At 42.1% G+C, this 17596-nt stretch overlaps 2 protein-coding genes across 2 annotated transcripts in view; one reads left to right on the forward strand and one right to left on the reverse strand.

Moving 5' to 3' along the window:
* LOC134825286 (serine/threonine-protein kinase 16-like) overlaps positions 1–17596 on the forward strand; it is a 76948-nt gene that overhangs the window by 19404 nt on the left and 39948 nt on the right. The window lies entirely within an intron of this gene.
* Positions 6469–16829, reverse strand: LOC134825279 (uncharacterized; the record flags this gene model as incomplete). The annotated part of the gene is given in 17 exon segments (XM_063837436.1): positions 6469–7109; positions 7250–7384; positions 7568–7721; positions 8205–8307; positions 8583–8745; positions 10290–10420; positions 10635–10746; positions 11348–11452; positions 12184–12273; positions 12491–12769; positions 13067–13283; positions 13384–13486; positions 13634–13766; positions 14916–15166; positions 15543–15677; positions 15994–16414; positions 16680–16829. Coding segments are annotated over 17 exon segments (2907 nt in total), but the record flags the coding sequence as incomplete, so codon positions are not given.

Raw genomic sequence — 17596 nt, forward strand, 5'->3', positions numbered from 1 at the left:
CGTGGTTACCATTAGCCCCCGGTTACCCTTTTAGTGATGGTTCCCAGGGTTCCATTAGTCCCCTGGTTCCCATGTTGTGAGGTTACCATGGTTACCATTAGCTCACCTGGTTAGCCATGTTAGTGATGGTTACCGTGGTTACCATTAGCTCACCTGGTTAGCCATGTCCTTGGTTTTGAATCTAATTCCCATAGTTTCACTGAAGGCCTCATCTACCATACGAACGAAGGTTTCTTGTCGGGACACCTTGAGAGAAGCTAAAATCCTCATCTCTATCTTCAGCTTCTCATCTGGAGGGAGATATTACAACATAATACTAACTGTAACCATGGTAACTTCTCATCTGGAGAGAGAGGTTTTGTGAAGCTTCTCTTACATCAATACTGGACAACATAATACGATGTAATCTTTAATCTTTTATGTAATCTTCCTCCATATACAATACACCCTTTATTATTGTCTTATCAGGAAATAGTACGTAGGACTAGTTAGATAATAGGATAATAGCAGGTTCTAACACTATTACAAAAGTATTATAAAAGCACACAAATATCTAACCCTGGTATGTAACCATGGTAACTAACCCTGATAAGCCCACACCCTGTAGACGAGTTCGTGTTTGTTCTGCACCTTGACCAGCTGTACGGAGAGAAAGGTTAGCTGTTTACTAGGTTACTAGCTGGTTACTAGGTTACTAGCTGGTTACTAGGTTACTAGCTGGTTACAAGTTTACTAGCTGGTTACTAGGTTACTAGCTGGTTACTAGGTTACTAGCTGGTTACTAGGTTACTAGCTGGTTACTAGGTTACTAGCTGGTTACAAGGTTACTAGCTGGTTACTAGGTTACTAGCTGGTTACTAGGTTACTAGCTGGTTACTAGGTTACTAGCTGGTTACTAGGTTACTAGCTGGTTACTAGGTTACTAGCTGGTTACTAGGTTACTAGCTGGTTACTAGGTTACTAGCTGGTGACTAGCTGGTTACTAGCTGGTTACTAGGTTACTAACCTGTACGGAGAGGAAGGTCCGAGCTAGAGGTAGCCACTTCTTCTCCTCCCTCTCAAACATACCCCGGTATAAAGCCCTAGCACGTGCGTCATGTCCTATAACAGGTGGGTCATGTCCCTTTACTTACTGTTTATAATATATGGTTAGGAGGATTTAGTAAATAAGGGTGCGAGCAAATCCGTACAGTTTCTATTTAAAAGAGATGTGTAAAGAATAAATTACACTCATAGTTACCATAGTAACACACTCATAGGTTCAAATTAAATGTTTAATTTTTGAATAACGATAAAAGAGTATTTTAACTATTACTGAAACCATTTAAGTACATCACAATATCAAAGTACCACCTAACGAGAGCTCAGCTCCAACAAGAGTAGACAATATAACGAGCCGGTTTGTTTACTTCCTCGTAAAAGTCTTCTTTAAGCTGGGTAGGTAGGACTACATACTATATACAGTATAGTATACTGTATACTGTATACTATATTATAGTAGCAGTACTGTATACTATACTGTATATTATATAGTGTATACTAGTAGTAGTACTGTAGGACTACATACTATTTACTATGTTATAACCAGTGCAATAAGTTTATAATCGCACCGACTATGTTGATATAATTTGTTCTCAAAACAATGCGATTATAAACTAATTGCACTGTTTTGAAAGCACCGAGCAGCTGATATTTTGATTTCAACAATTGAATTGGCGGGCACACGATCCGTTTCATGATATGTATAAAACAATGCCAATCTAATGCATTATAATACATTTCCATGGAACTATTAAATGTTATTGTACCACCCCACAGGGCACCGAACAATCAACTTTCATAATAAAGGGGGGGGTGACATGTCTCCAATGTCTCCCGCACCTTATCTTTTCGAAAAAGACAAAGACATTGGAGACATTGGAGACATTGGAGACATTGGAGACACAGCTTTTGGAGACATTGGAGACATTGGGGACATTTGGGACATTGGGGACATTAGAGACACAGCTTTTGGAGACATTGGAGACATTGGAGACACAGCTTTTGGAGACTCCTCCTCCTCCTCCTCTTCCTCCTCCTCCTCCTCTTCCTCCTCCTCCTCCTCCTCCTCCTCCTCCTCCTCCTCCTCCTCCTCCTCCTCCTCCTCCTCCTCCTCAGTCCTCCTCAGTCGTTCTCCTCCTCCTCCTGAGTCCTCCTACTCCTCTTCATCCTCCTCCTCTTCCTCCTCAATCATCAGTCCTCCTCCTCAGTCCTCCTCCTCATCCTTCTCGTCAGTCTTCCTCCTCCTCCTCAGTCCTCCCCAAGTCCCCCTCCTTCTCAGTCCTCCCCCAGTCCCCCTCCTCCTATTCAGTCCTCATCCTCCTCCTCCTCAGTTCTCCTCAGTCCTCCTCCTTCTCAGTCCTCCTCCTGAGTCCTCTTCCTGAGTCCTCCTCCTGAGTCCTCCTCCTGAGTCCTCCTCCTCTTCCTGAGTCCTCCTCCTCCTAGGTCCTCCTCCTTCTCCTCCTCCTCCTCCTCCTCCTCAGTCCTTCTCCTCCTCCTCCTCCCTCTCAGTCATCCTCCTCAGTCATCCTCCTCAGCCATCCTCCTCAGCCGTCCTCCTCAGCCATCCTCATCAGTACTCCTCAGTTCTCCTCCTCAGTCCTCATCCTCCTCCTCAGTCCTCCCCAGTCCCCCTCCTCCTCCCATTCACTCCTCCTCCTCCTCCTCAGTTTTCCTGAGTCTTCCTCCTGAGTCCTCCTCCTCCTCCTGAGTCCTCCTCCTGGGTCCTCCTCCTCCTAGGTCCTCCTCCTTCTCCTCCTCAGTCCTTCTCCTCCTCAGTCCTTCTCCTCCTCCTCCTCAGTCCTCCTCCTCCCTCTCAGTCATCCTCCTCAGCCATCCTCCTCCTCCTCCTCAGTCCTCATCCTCATCCTCCTCTTCAGTCCTTCTCCTCCTGGGTCCTCTTCCTCCTCTTCATCCTCCTCCTCTTCCTCCTCAGTCTTCAGTCCTCCTCCTCATCCTTCTCGTCAGTCATTCTCCTCCTCAGTCCTCCCCAGTCCCCCTCCTCCTCCTATTCAGTCCTCCTCCTCCTCCTCCTCAGTTCTCCTCAGTCCTCCTCCTTCTCATTCCTCCTAAGTCCTCCTCCTCAGTCCTCCCCTCTTCCTCCTGAGTCCTCCTCCTGGTTCATCCTCCTCCTAGTTCCTCCACCTTCTCCTTCTCCTCCTCAGTCCTTCTCCTCCTCCTCCTCCTCAGTCATCCTCTTCAGTACTCCTCAGTCCTCCTCCTTCTCAGTCCTCCTCCTTCTCAGTCCTCCTCAGTCCTCTTCCTGAGTTCTCCTCCTCCTCCTCCTCCTCAGTCCTCCTTCTGGGTCCTCCTCCTCCTAGGTCCTCCCCCTCCTCCTCCTATTCACTCCTCAGTTTTCCTGAGTCCTTCTCCTGAGTCCTCCTCCTGAGTCCTCCTCCTGGGTCCTCCTTCTCCTAGGTCCTCCTCCTTCTCCTCCTCAGTCCTTCTCCTCCTCCTCCTCAGTCCTCCTCCTCCTCCCTCTCAGTCATCCTCCTCAGCCATCCTCCTCAGTCCTCCTCCTCAGTCCTCATCCTCATCGTCCTCTTCAGTCCTCCTCCTCCTGGGTCCTCTTCCTCCTCTTCATCCTCCTCCTCAGTCCTCAGTCCTCAGTCCTCCTCCTCATCCTTTTCGTCAGTCCTCCTCCTCCTCACTCCTCCCCAGTCCCCCTCCTCCTCCTATTCAGTCCTCCTCCTCCTCCTCAGTTCTCCTCAGTCCTCCTCTTTCTCATTCCTCCTAAGTCCTCCTCCTGAGTCCTCCTCCTCTTCCTCCTGAGTCCTCCTCTTGGTTCATCCTCCTCCTAGTTCCTCCACCTTCTCCTTCTCCTCCTCAGTCCTTCTCCTCCTCCTCCTCCTCCTCAGTCATCCTCTTCAGTACTCCTGAGTCCTCCTCCTTCTCAGTCCTCCTCAGTCCTTTTCCTGAGTTCTCCTCCTCCTCCTCCTGAGTCCTCCTTCTGGATCCTCCTCCTAGGTCCTCCTCCTTCTCCTCCTCAGTCCTACTCCTCCTCCTCAGTCCTCTTCCTCCTCCTCCTCCTCCTCCCTCTCAGTCATCCTCCTCAGCCATCCTTCTCAGCCATCCTCCTCAGCCATCCTCCTCAGTCCTCCTCAGTCCTCATCCCTCCTCCTCCTGGGTCTTCCTCCTCTTCATCCTCCTCAGTCCTCCTCCTCATCCTTCTCGTCAGTCTTCTTCATCCTCAGTCCTCCCCCAGTCCCCTCCTCCTTCTCCTATTCAGTCCTCCTCCTCCTCAGTTTTCCTCAGTCCTCTTCCTTTTCAGTCCTCCTGAGTCCTCCTCCTCCTCTTCCTCCTGAGTCCTCCTCCTGGGTCCTCATCCTCCTAGGTCCTCCTCCTTCTCCTTCTCAGTCATTGTTCTCCTCCTCCTCCCTCTCAGTCATCCTCCTCAGTCATCCTCCTCAGCCATCCTCCTGAGTCCTCTTTCTGAGTCCTCCTCCTCCTCCTCCTGAGTCCTCCTCCTGGGTCCTCCTCCTCCTGGGTCCTCCTCCTCCTAGGTCCTCCTCCTCAGTCATCCTCCTCAGCCATCCTCCTCAGCCATCCTCCACAGCCATCCTCCTCAGCCATCCTCCTCAGTACTCCTCAGTCCTCCTCCTTCTCAGTCCTCCTCAGTCCTCTTCCTGAGTCCTCATCCTCCTCCTTCTCCTCCTGAGTCCTCCTCCTGGGTCATCCTCCTCCTAGATCCTCCTCCTTCTCCAATCATACATCTACGTCTCCAGTGTCTCCAATGTCTCCAATGTCTCCAAAAGCTTTGTCTCCAATGTCTCCAATGTCCCCAATGTCTCCAATGTCTCCAATGTCTCCAAAAGCTGTGTCTCCAATGTCTCCAATGTCTCCAGGACATGTCTCTGCACCCTATCTTTTCAAAAAAGACAAAAGACATTGGAGACATTGGAGACATGTCACCCCCCCCCAATAAAGAGACAACTACGCCTCAGGGTCTCGGAGCACTGAATACGTTGGCACACGCCATGTATATGCTTGAAGATGATTCGTTCTGGTGACTCGTACGCAGTGGTCACGTGAACCTACCATTTCGACGAATTACTGTCACGTGACACCCCGTATTACTGATTTCGAGGAATAACTGTCACGTGACACACTGATAAGGAGATTAGCCCCCGACACCGTGAGAAATCTGCCCTTGCCTCATGATCTTCAGGGTACTGATTTCATAGTTTAGGCAAAATTCTTCAGGGTACTTCAGGGCTCAGTACAGTGGCCGGTGGGCTCAGTACAGTGGCCGGTGGGCTCAGTGCAGTGGCCGGTGGGCTCAGTGCAGTGGCCGGTGGGCTCAGTACAGTGGCCGGTGGGCTCAGTACAGTGGCCGGTGGGCTCAGTACAGTGGCCGGTGGGCTCAGTACAGTGGCCGGTGGGCTCAGTACAGTGGCCGGTGGGCTCAGTACAGTGGCCGGTGGGCTCAGTACAGTGGCCGGTGGGCTCAGTACAGTGGCCGGTGGGCTCAGTACAGTGGCCGGTGGGCTCAGTACAGTGGCCGGTGGGCTCAGTACAGTGGCCGGTGGGCTCAGTACAGTGGCCGGTGGGCTCAGTACAGTGGCCGGGGGGCTCAGTAAAGTGGCCGGTGGGCTCAGTACAGTGGCCGGTGCGCTCAGTACAGTGGCCGGTGGCGTAACGTTGCTTGTTATAGCTATGGGTTTTAACAAGAATAAACGTTAACTGACTAAAAGTGTGTAACTTATAATGCTCTTACATTAAAACATTAAGCACACTAACATGCTCTACTCTCCAAAGCCTCCCACTTAATGCACCCTCCGTGCTCACTGTTAATTACTTAATAGCAGCTCACATCTGTATTTAATCTGTATTTAATTGCTTATTCATGACTTCCTAATCGTTATAGAGAGTTAAGATAAGCGAGGTGCCGGAAAAGCCTGAGTAGCAGCTCACATCTGTAGTTATTAGCTAGACTTACTAAGTTATCAATCACTCAGGGTGTGTTAAACATTAGTAGGACTCTAGTGTGTGTAAAACAGAGGTGTACAAGATAAAGAGACATACAAACATACGGACATACGAACAGACAGACAGAAGGACGGAAGGACGGACAGAAAGAAAGACGGACAGAAGCTGAAAGAAAGACGGAATGACGGACAGAAAGAAAGACGGATAGACGATTAGACGGAAAGAATAAAATGACGGAAAGACGGTCAGATATACGAAAAGACTGATAGACGGACAGACAGTCAGACGAACAGACGGACAGACATTCAGACATTCAGACGGATAGACGGAAGGAGCAAAAGGACAGAAGGACGGACAGACGGAAGGACGGATAGGCGGATAGACGGAAAGAGCCACAATTTTGATTTTGCAGCAGCTGTGAAATTGACTTAGCGTAATATAGTTATACTATTATCCACCTACTTAGTACTTAATTTTGAATTGAAAAGTAAAATACTACTGTTAAACCCAGAATATTCAAATATATCATATCATTCAAATATATCATTGTCATAATGCGTCATGAAATATAATTGAAAATAGTCGTCAAATTATTATTGACGAACATAAAGATTAAATTATAACTAAACACTAAAAACACATGAATTAAAAATAAAATCGTATTAACCTTTATGAAGGTTCGATACTATAAAAATGGTTATTTAAACTATTAACTCTTTCGATAAGCTAAGTTAATAATTTGCTTCCTTCAATAACTTAATTAAGTTAATAATTTGCTTTCTTCAATAACTTAATAAAAATAACTGATTTAAAAACATTTCCTTGCGGACTATTCGATCAGAATAGCAAAGCTATTGTCCTATTGTTTATTAAAGTCTGTTTAATTTAATATAAATCAACTAAAAAGTATTCAGTCTTTAAAGATTAGCGTTATCGTCCTTCTTGGCGGGAAACTCTGCCGCGTTAGAGTAAGTGTGGTCTGCTTCCTGTTTGCTGGTTGAAGCGTTAGCGTATACATTAGTTGCAGTGCTCGCTCCACCGCCTGATTTGGGAGCAGCAGCTGTGTTCATTCCTAACTTCTCTAGCCAGAAACTCTTTACTCCGTCGTTAAGGAGGACGTAGAATACGAATACGAATATCCCCTGAAGTGGATACGTTAGTTGTCATAGTAACCCTGTTAGTTTCAGTGTTTTAAAAAAGGAAGTCAAGCTTAATTTAAATTAATAAAATAATGTCTAATTTAGAATATTGAAAAAGTACTACAGGTAAGCAGGGGATTTACCTGAGAAGCGTTGAATACGATGAAGAGATACTGAAGTGTGATCTGCAGACCGGGAGCGGGAATGTTCATGAAAACTCCTAATACCCACCCTGTACCCAGCAGCACCATCACTCCCACTGCTGCCTTCATCTGTCTCTGTAGGGGGGGCAGGGTTAGAATCACCATAGCAATAGGAAATATTGTTATTTTAGTTAACTACTTAAACCACTTATACTTTATCAATGTGAGCATGAGAACGTCTGATTTATAAATCCTAATAATGAGTGACTAACTAACCATTAATTGTTCATTATCACTAAGAATGAGTGACTAACTAACCATTAATTGTTCTTTATCACTGAGATTGGCGTTCTTTGAGTTTCTGATGACTTTGAGGACGAGCCCGAAGAAGACGAGGTTCACTATGATTGCAAGGATAAGAGGGCCGAAGAAGAGCGCGTAGAAGTTTATTGTCCCTGGCTTAAGGAAACACCTGAAATAATAATTCAGTTAGTTTCTATGGAAATATCGATTTAAAACTTGCATAGTTAAGTTGATCAAGAAGACAATTAATTTGGTGAAATTAACACTCAGATGTGTCAGAAGTTATGTAAGTTATGTAAGTTATGTAAGTTATGTAAATTATGTAAGTTATATAAGTAATGTAAGTTATGTAAGTTATGTAAGTTATGTAAGTTATGTAAATTATGTAAGTTATGTAAGTTATGTAAGTTATATAAGTTATTTAAGTTATTTAAGTTATATAAGTTATGTAAGTTATGTAAGTTATGTAAGTTATGTAAGTTATTTAAGTTATTTAAGTTATATAAGTTATGTAAGTTATTTAAGTTATATAAGTTATGTAAGTTATTTAAGTTATTTAAGTTATGTAAGTTATGTAAGTTATTTAAGTTATGTAAGTTATGTAAGTTATTTAAGTTATGTAAGATACGAGTAAGTCTCTAAGATTACTCACATTGTCTCAGCCATGTACTGGTGATCAACTACCTCCACACCTCCCACGGTGATCTTCTTGGTGAAAGCGAAGTAGCCGGCTAATGGAAACACTATTGGTACTCCTGAAGAGATAGAACTGGTTAAGAATATCACATACACTTAGTTACCACCTAGTTACCACCTAGTTACCACCTAGTTACCACTTAGTTACCAGCTATTGGAATTAACAATATTGGTACTCCTGAAGAGAGAGAACTGGTTAAGAATATCACATACTTTACTACTTTACTACTACAGATATGGGAGTTAATTAATTAGATATATCCACTGGACATTCTCAGCCAAGCTCATGGAGGAAAACATAAAGCGAACTATTGTAGTGATTCCACAAACTAACCGTACGCTACAAGGTTGAATTTGAGCATGTAGTTGGAGATGTGAGATCCGAATACTTGTACCAGAGAGAGGTACATGAGGAATCCTTCAATCATAGTCCACATGAAGACTACTAGCCACATGTAGTGTTGTAGCATCGTGTACACTGCGCAACCTATACTCTTCTGAAAACAACACCTTTTTAACACCTTTACTACACCTACACTGCACAACCTATACTCTTCTGAAAACAACACCTTTTTAACACCTTTACTACACCTTACACTGCGCAACCTATACTCTTCTGAAAACAACACCTTTTTAACACCTTTATTACACCTTACACTGCGCAACCTATACTCTTCTGAAAACAACACCTTTATAGCAACTTTACTACACCTTTACTACACCTTACTACACCTTACACGGCGCAACCTATACTCTTCTGAAAACAACACCTTTTTAACACCTTTACTACACCTACACTGCGCAACCTATACTCTTCTGAAAACAACACCTTTTTAGCACATTTACTACACCTACACTGCGCAACCTATACTCTTCTGAAAACAACACCTTTTTAATACCTTTACTACACCTTACACTGCGCAACCTATACTCTTCTGAAAACAACACCTTTTTAACACCTTTACTACACCTTGCACTGCGCAACCTATACTTTTCTGAAAACAACACCTTTTTAACACCTTTACTACACCTTACACTGCGCAACCTATACTCTTCTGAAAACAACACCTTTTTAACACCTTTACTACACCTTACACTGCGCAACCTATACTCTTCTGAAAACAACACCTTTTTAACACCTTTACTACACCTTACACTGCGCAACCTATACTCTTCTGAAAACAACACCTTTTTAACACCTTTACTACACCTTACACTGCGCAACCTATACTTTTCTGAAAAGAACATTTTTTAAACATCTTTACTACACAATCTAAACTCTTCTGAAAACAACACCTTTTTAACACATTTACTACACCTTACACTGCGCAACATATACTCTTCTGAAAACAACACCTTTTTAACACCTTTACTACACCTTACACTGCGCAACCTATACTTTTCTGAAAACAACACCTTTTTAACACCTTTACTACACCTTACACTGTGCAACCTATACTCTTCTGAAAACAACATCTTTTTAACACCTTTACTACACCTTACACTGGGCAACCTATACTTTTCTGAAAACAACATTTTTCTAACACCTTACACTGCGCAACCTATACTCTTCTGAAAATAACACCTTTTTAACACCTTTACTACACCTTACACTGGGCAACCTATACTTTTCTGAAAACAACATTTTTCTAACACCTTACACTGCGCAACCTATACTCTTCTGAAAATAACACCTTTTTAACACCTTTACAACACCTTTATAAACCGGGATATATTTAGATTGAATAACTCTGCTTGAACATCTAACAACACTCGCTGTATTTTCTAAAAGTAATGTTAAGTTACTGTACGTAAGTAAGAAAAGTAATGCTAGTTATTATACTAGTTATTATAAGTTAATAGTAGTTACTATACTAGTTATTATTAGTTTATAGTAGTTATTATACTAGTTATTATTAGTTTATAGTAGTTACTATACTAGTTATTATTAGTTTATAGTAGTTACTATACTAGTTATTATAAGTTAATAGTAGTTACTATACTAGTTATTATTAGTTTATAGTAAGAAGAAGTATTTTACCAGTTGTATGAGACCAGAGTTATCTGCCTTAATGAAGACGTCTTGAAGGAGGAAGAGAAGAGAGGCTAATAACAGAGCTATAGAGAAGCAGATGTTAACTTTAGCTGAGCGGGTAGTCACTATCGCTGAAGCTGGGGAGGGAGTGTTAGTTACTATGACAACTGTTACTATAGTTACTTATCTTGCTCACACTCTCTTAATGATAGTTACTATGACAACTGTTACTATAGTTACGTATCTTTCTCACGCTCTATTAATGAGACCGAAAGTTATTAGTACACTATGTCTCTATATAGCCAGGAAACAGAGTATAATATGGAAGAATACGAAGGAGCATAAAAATACCTGGTAAAATGAGACCAATAGTTGCTATGAGGCCCAGGACGGACCCTCCTAGGAGAATCTGTGACATCAGGGACTGCACCTCTAAATATCCTGGGTCTATCTCTTCCGCAGCCTGAAATATAGCAGTATTAGTATTAGTAGTAACCTGAGATATAGCTTCTTGTAAAACATCAGTATAATAGTGTAAGGGTCTCTCCAAAGTGATCAGAAGAATTATATTCTGAATGAGCCATGTAACTATAGCAATTGTTATAGTTACTATAACAACTATTTCAACTATAGCGATTGTCATAGTAACTATAATAACTATAGTAACTATAGCAGTTGTCATATTAACTATAATAACTATAGTAACTATAGCAGTTGTCATAGTAACTATAATAACTATAGTAACTATAGCAGTTGCCATAGTAACTATAGTAACTATAGTAACTATAGTAACTATAGTAACTATAATAACTATAGTAACTACTAACTATAGCAGTTGTCATAGTAACTATAGTAACTATAGTAACTATAGTGACTATAGCAGTTGTCATAGTAACTATAGCAGTTGTCATAGTAACTATAGTAACTATAGTAACTATAGTAACTATAGTAACTATAGTAACTATAGTAACTATAGTAACTATAGTAACTATAGTAACTATAGTAACTATAGTAACTATAGTAACTACAGCAGTTGTCATAGTAACTATAGTAAGATTACTCACCATGAGGACAGCAAAGCTTGTGTTATGAGAACAGGAGCACACTACGCCGGCCTCTACTGCACTGCTATCGTATATAGTCTCACATCCATCTGTCTTCCACTCCGCCTGGGTTATTTACTGTTAATATTAGTAATAATATAAACGTTATTTGTATATTATTTACAAGAATTACAAGGTATGAGATGATTATAGTAAGATAACATTGTTATTGTTTATTTACCGTTTCAGCCTTGTTATTGTTTACTTACCGTTTCAGCCTTGTTGTTGTTTACTTACCGTTTCAGCCTTGTTGTTGTTTACTTACCGTTTCAGCCTTGTTATTGTTTACTTACCGTTTCAGCCTTGTTGTTGTTTACTTACCGTTTCAGCCTTGTTATTGTTTACTTACTGTTTCAGCCTTGTTGTTGTTTACTTACCGTTTCAGCCTTGTTGTTGTTTACTTACTGTTTCAGCCTTGTTGTTGTTTACTTACCGTTTCAGCCTTGTTGTTGTTTATTTACCGTTTCAGCCTTGTTGTTGTTTATTTACCGTTTCAGCCTTGTTATTGTTTACTTACCGTTGCAGCCTTGTTATTGTTTACTTACTGTTTCAGCCTTGTTGTTGTTTACTTACCGTTTCAGCCTTGTTATTGTTTACTTACCGTTTCAGCCTTGTTGTTGTTTACTTACCGTTTCAGCCTTGTTATTGTTTACTTACTGTTTCAGCCTTGTTGTTGTTTACTTACCGTTTCAGCCTTGTTGTTGTTTACTTACCGTTTCAGCCTTGTTATTGTTTATTTACCGTTTCAGCCTTGTTATTGTTTACTTACCGTTTCAGCCTTGTTGTTGTTTACTTACCGTTGCAGCCTTGTTGTCGTACCAAGCACATATGTACTTTATTTGAACTCTCCTATTCCCCATCTTCTTCATATTGTTAGCTGTGTCTCCCTGAGTAAGTGATGGTTATCTATTATACTGGTAACCATGGTTACAGTTAACTATACTGTGTCTCCCTGGCGAGCATATTCTATGTTAACAGAATAATATTATCACTCAAATGAACTTATTGATGAATAACGAGGCAGTTAACTAAACTCACAATCTGAAAGTTAGGCTTGATAACTAAACTCACAATCTGAAAGTTAGGCTTGATAACTAAACTCACAATCTGGAAGTTGGGCTTGATGTAGAGGTTGAGCACGAAGCCGGCCTCCTGCTCCCCTACGTCTATCTCCAGAACCACAGAGTTTACAAACTTCAAGCTCTCTGCAGCCTCGGCCCCCTCTGCAGGGTCGAACTCGCCTTTAAGATCGCTCCACAACGTGTCCCTAACTTCACTGGTAGAGTTCCCGACTGGTAGTGGGCCGGTACTTTTAGTGGGGAAGAAAGCGTCCCCAGAGATTAGAACCACTGACATTTCTTTTATCCCCGTCGCGGAACCGATCTGAGATAAGGTGAATTTAATTGGTTACTTAGTGACTAATATGTTACTTAGTGACTAATTGGTTACTTAGTGACTAATTGGTTACTTACTGACTAATTGGTTACTTACTGACTAATTGGTTTCTTAGTGACTAATTGGTTACTTACTGACTAATTGGTTACTTACTGACTAATTGGTTACTTACTGACTAATTGGTTACTTAGTGACTAATTGGTTACTTAGTGACTTATTGGTTACTTAGTGACTAATAATTGGCTACTTAGTGACGTGAACTAGTGCTTAGTATACAGTACTTACCGCAATAGAGGGCTGTCTTGGTTTACCCCCCTCCTCGCCTCCATCACCAGGTTGTCCCAGCTGGGTCAGATCCTTAGCGTCCGGCAGGAAGAAGGAAATATCTTTATTCTCAGCTCCGTCCTCGTTCTGCACTTTCATTATCGCTACGTTAACTGACTTTATCAGCTTGTTAGCTACTGCTGTCCGCTTAGCTATCTCTTTTATGTTAGCAACCATCCTGGGGTACAATTGTTACTCAAAACTACTGTAAAAATAGCACTAAGAAAGTTGTCATTAATTTCAAGAATTAAAAGTATTAAAAACGACAAATCCCTTACTTTTTGGATATTTCTTGTTTTTGAGCAATGTCGTCGGTAACCAGATCTCCAGCTGCCATCGAACTTACTGCTGACACTATGTTTTCTGTTGCTGCCTCACTCACTGTCAGAATAGCACAACTTTATAATTATAACATTAATACAAGTTTTATTTGATACAAGTTTTATTTGATTATATCATATCTAAAACATTATGTCTCCACAAGGAAGTGAAAGTGAAAGTGAAAGTGAAAGTGAAAGACAAGCTCACCCTCAGTAGCAGATTGTGCTATCTTCTCCAGAACGTCCGCAGCAGCTGCAATGTCCCCGATCCCAGCGGCTCCCTCGCTGGCAAAGTCGTTCAGTTGACTGGAGGCGTCGTCTGTATTTTCAGCTGTTATCTCCTGAAGTTAATACATGTTAGGTGCCGTGTTAGGGGTTATATTAGGTGCCGTGTTAGGTGCCGTGTTAGGTGTTATATTAGGTGCCGTGTTAGGTGTTATATTAGGTGCCGTGTTAGGTGCCGTGTTAGGTGCCGTGTTAGGTGCCGTGTTAGGTGTTAAATTAGGTGCCGTGTTAGGTGTTATATTAGGTGCCGTGTTAGGTGTTATATTAGGTGCCGTGTTAGGTGCCGTGTTAGGTGCCGTGTTAGGTGCCGTGTTAGGTGTTATATTAGGTGCCGTGTTAGGTGTTATATTAGGTGCCGTGTTAAGTGCCGCGTTAGGTGTTATAGTAGGTGCCGTGTTAGGTGTTATAGTAGGTGCTGTGTTAGGTGTTGTATTAGGTGCCGTGTTAGCTGTCGTGTTAGGTGTTATATTAGGTGCCGTGTTAGCTGTCGTGTTAGGTGTTATATTAGGTGCCGTGTTATGTGTTAAATTAGGTGCCGTGTTAGGTGTTATATTAGGTGCCGTGTTAGGTGTTATATTAGGTGCCGTGTTATGTGTCGTGTTAGGTGTTATATTAGGTGCCGTGTTAGGTGTTATATTAGGTGCCGTGTTATGTGTCGTGTTAGGTGTTAAATTAGGTGCCGTGTTAGGTGTTATATTAGGTGCCGTGTTAGGTGCCGTGTTAGGTGTTATATTAGGTGCCGTGTTAGCTGTCGTGTTAGGTGTTATATTAGGTGCCGTGTTAGGTGTTATATTAGGTGCCGTGTTATGTGTCGTGTTAGGTGTTATATTAGGTGCCGTGTTAGGTGTTATATTAGGTGCCGTGTTATGTGTCGTGTTAGGTGTTAAATTAGGTGCCGTGTTAGGTGTTATATTAGGTGCCGTGTTAGGTGTTATATTAGGTGCCGTGTTAGGTGCCGTGTAAGGTGTTATATTAGGTGCCGTGTTAGGTGTTATATTAGGTGCCGTGTTAGGTGCCGTGTTAGGTGTTATATTAGGTGCCGTGTTAGGTGTTGTATTAGGTGCCGTGTTATGTGTCGTGTTAGGTGTTATATTAGGTGCCGTGTTAGGTGCCGTGCCAGAGGTAAGGGGAGGTTTCATTTGGAATCAAACAGAGAAGGAATTACTTTAATCTAAAGTAAAGAAGAAGTATATCACATTAAATACCTCAGTTAGTGCCTCAATCTTGGCAGTATTAGGTGTCTTGATGCAGTTGTAGGTGGGTTTTATAGCAGCATCCGTCTCAGATATCAGCTCACAGGAGAACTTAGCTTTAGGTTTCAGGTTCGTCGTAGGATCAGCTTGGTCGTAGAGACAATCCTTCTCCTCGCTCTTTCCAGCTCTCATAAAGCTAACGTCCTGGAACAATCCGTACACACTGTCCACATCCTGTTTCGTGCACGCTACTCCTTCATCAGCTGGGGAGGTTACTAGGTTACTAGCTGGTTACTAGGTGGTTACTAGGTTACTAACGCTACTCCTTCATCGGTTGGGGTGGGAGGTCAGTTAGTTGTTAAACTTAGTGATCTAGCTGGTTACTAGGTTACTAGCTGGTTACTAGGTTACTAGGTGGTTACTAAGTTACTAAGTGGTTACTAGGTTACTAACGCTACTCCTTCATCAGCTGGGGTGGGAGGTTAGTTAGTTGTTAAACTTAGTAATCCACTATATTGAAACATAAGAAGATAGAAAAGTGAAAGGGAAAGTTCCTAAGATCAACGAGGACTTACCAACACACTTATGATAAAAAGTGAAAGAGGAAGAGAAAGAGAAAGTAGATTAACCAGGACTTACCGACACACTTCTGCCATTGTAGCTCGTTGACCCCCGCCTCCTTCATCGTCCCCTCTTCTTCACACGGTAAACAAACTGTAGCTTTCTCATCAGAGTGATCCCCATTCGGACACAGCGTACACTCTGTCAAACCATCTGAAAGAGGGGGCGTTTATTACTAGCTGGTTACTAGGTTACTAGCTGGTTACTAGGTTACTAACACAGCGTACACTCTGTCAAACCAGCTGAAGAGGGGGCGTTTATTACAGGTGCTAGATTAAAGTAGAGCTACTAACTAATACTTAAAACTATCATAATAAGCAGGTTGCTACAGTGTAAGGTTATCATAGTGATCATGTTACTGTCCCAACGTGTAGTGGTTGTGAGGGCAGAATATGGTTACTAGGTTACTAGGTGGTTACTAGGTTACTTGCTGGTTACTAGGTTACTAGGTGGTTACTAGGTGACTAACCTGTAGTAGAGACGTGGTTGTGAGGGCAGGATTTACAGAGCCCCTCGTCACTGTACTCCCCAGCTACACAGACTCTGCACGTGCTGGGTGTGTCCCACCCCTCTCCCTTCTCACACAGCACACACTCGCTCTGCTTCTCCGTTAACGTGACTAACGGACTCTCACACGGCTGACAGACTCCGTCATCTTTATCTTGATCCTCATTATACTCTCCTACCGGACAAGTCTTGCAGGTTTTGGAGTCCGAGTACACCGTCCCTAGGTCACAGAGCACACATTCGTGCTGCTTCCCTGTCAAGGTTACCTTGGGACTATCACATGTTGAGCACGTGGCAGTCCCGTCCGCGGCGCTGTAAGACCCGGGCAGACAGTCTACACACTGTATACCCGTCTGGGAAGGGATTGTTTCTGTCTTTTGTCCCTGGTGAGTGGGGAAATTAGTGAACTAACGTGTAGTGGTCACTAGGTTACTAGCTGGTTACTAGGTTACTAGCTGGTTACTAGGTTACTAGCTGGTTACTAGGTTACTAGCTGGTTACTAGGTTACTAACGTGTAGTAGAGAATATGGTTACTAGGTGAGTGGGGAACTTAGTGAATAAAATAAATATCCTTACTAAATCAAGGATAGTTTTAATTAAGATTCAACAAAAGCAGAACAATGCTATGAAATGTAATGAGCACGAACCTTAGAACACATGATGCACTCATTCTGCCCTGTTAAGCTATTAGTATGGTACCCTCCTGCACACACTACACACTCAGCATCCCCGGACCCTCTATACATCCCCACTGCACACTCATCACAACCGTCTTTATCAGTGTTGGGGACTTCACCCTGAGTGGGGGTTGTATCAGTAATATAGACTATATTATACAGCTGTGGGTTTCTCTTTTACAATATATTATATATAGTATATATACTATTTATTATACTATTTATTATACATAATATATATACATGTATATATGGACACGTTCATTGAAGTTTGAGGATATTGGTAAATATTAGTGACCCTACTAAATAGCACGATGATGTAAAATGTGTCACACTATAAAACTATATAAACCCTCAATGGTTAGGATAATCGTTTCATCCTCTAGATAAACTTTGTCGCATAACGATATCTTTATCAGACGATAAGATATCGCTTAAATGCGGCCGGCAGTGAGTTGTAAACTTTGTCACACTATAAAAACGTGACAGAGTTTATATGGACCCCTTGTTGCCGTGTTTGACCAAACTTTCGAATTTCAAATTTATAGGATAGTTGCATATGACTATTATCTACATATTTAGCGACTTTTTTCGTTAAATGGTAGCACCATGTAAACTCCGTCACACATTTAAGAAATTTATATGAGGGATGTTTATGACATCCTGACAAGAAATGCCGAATAGTCTAGCATTATTTTGTGAGCTGAACGTGTTTGGAATTGTTCACATATTTCATTGTTATAGGCAAATACAAATACAGAAGGCAGAAATAGGTAAATTTAGTCACATAAATTTGTATGATATCTCAACATGTGTGAAATTGAGTAAATATTAGTATACCAACTTAAACACCCTATATTACGTACTATGGATCAATTTAAAAATAT

This window comes from Bolinopsis microptera, chromosome 13 (assembly GCF_026151205.1).
Source record: "Bolinopsis microptera isolate Bmic1 chromosome 13, MBARI_Bmic_1.0, whole genome shotgun sequence".
NCBI classification, from domain to species: domain Eukaryota; kingdom Metazoa; phylum Ctenophora; class Tentaculata; order Lobata; family Bolinopsidae; genus Bolinopsis; species Bolinopsis microptera.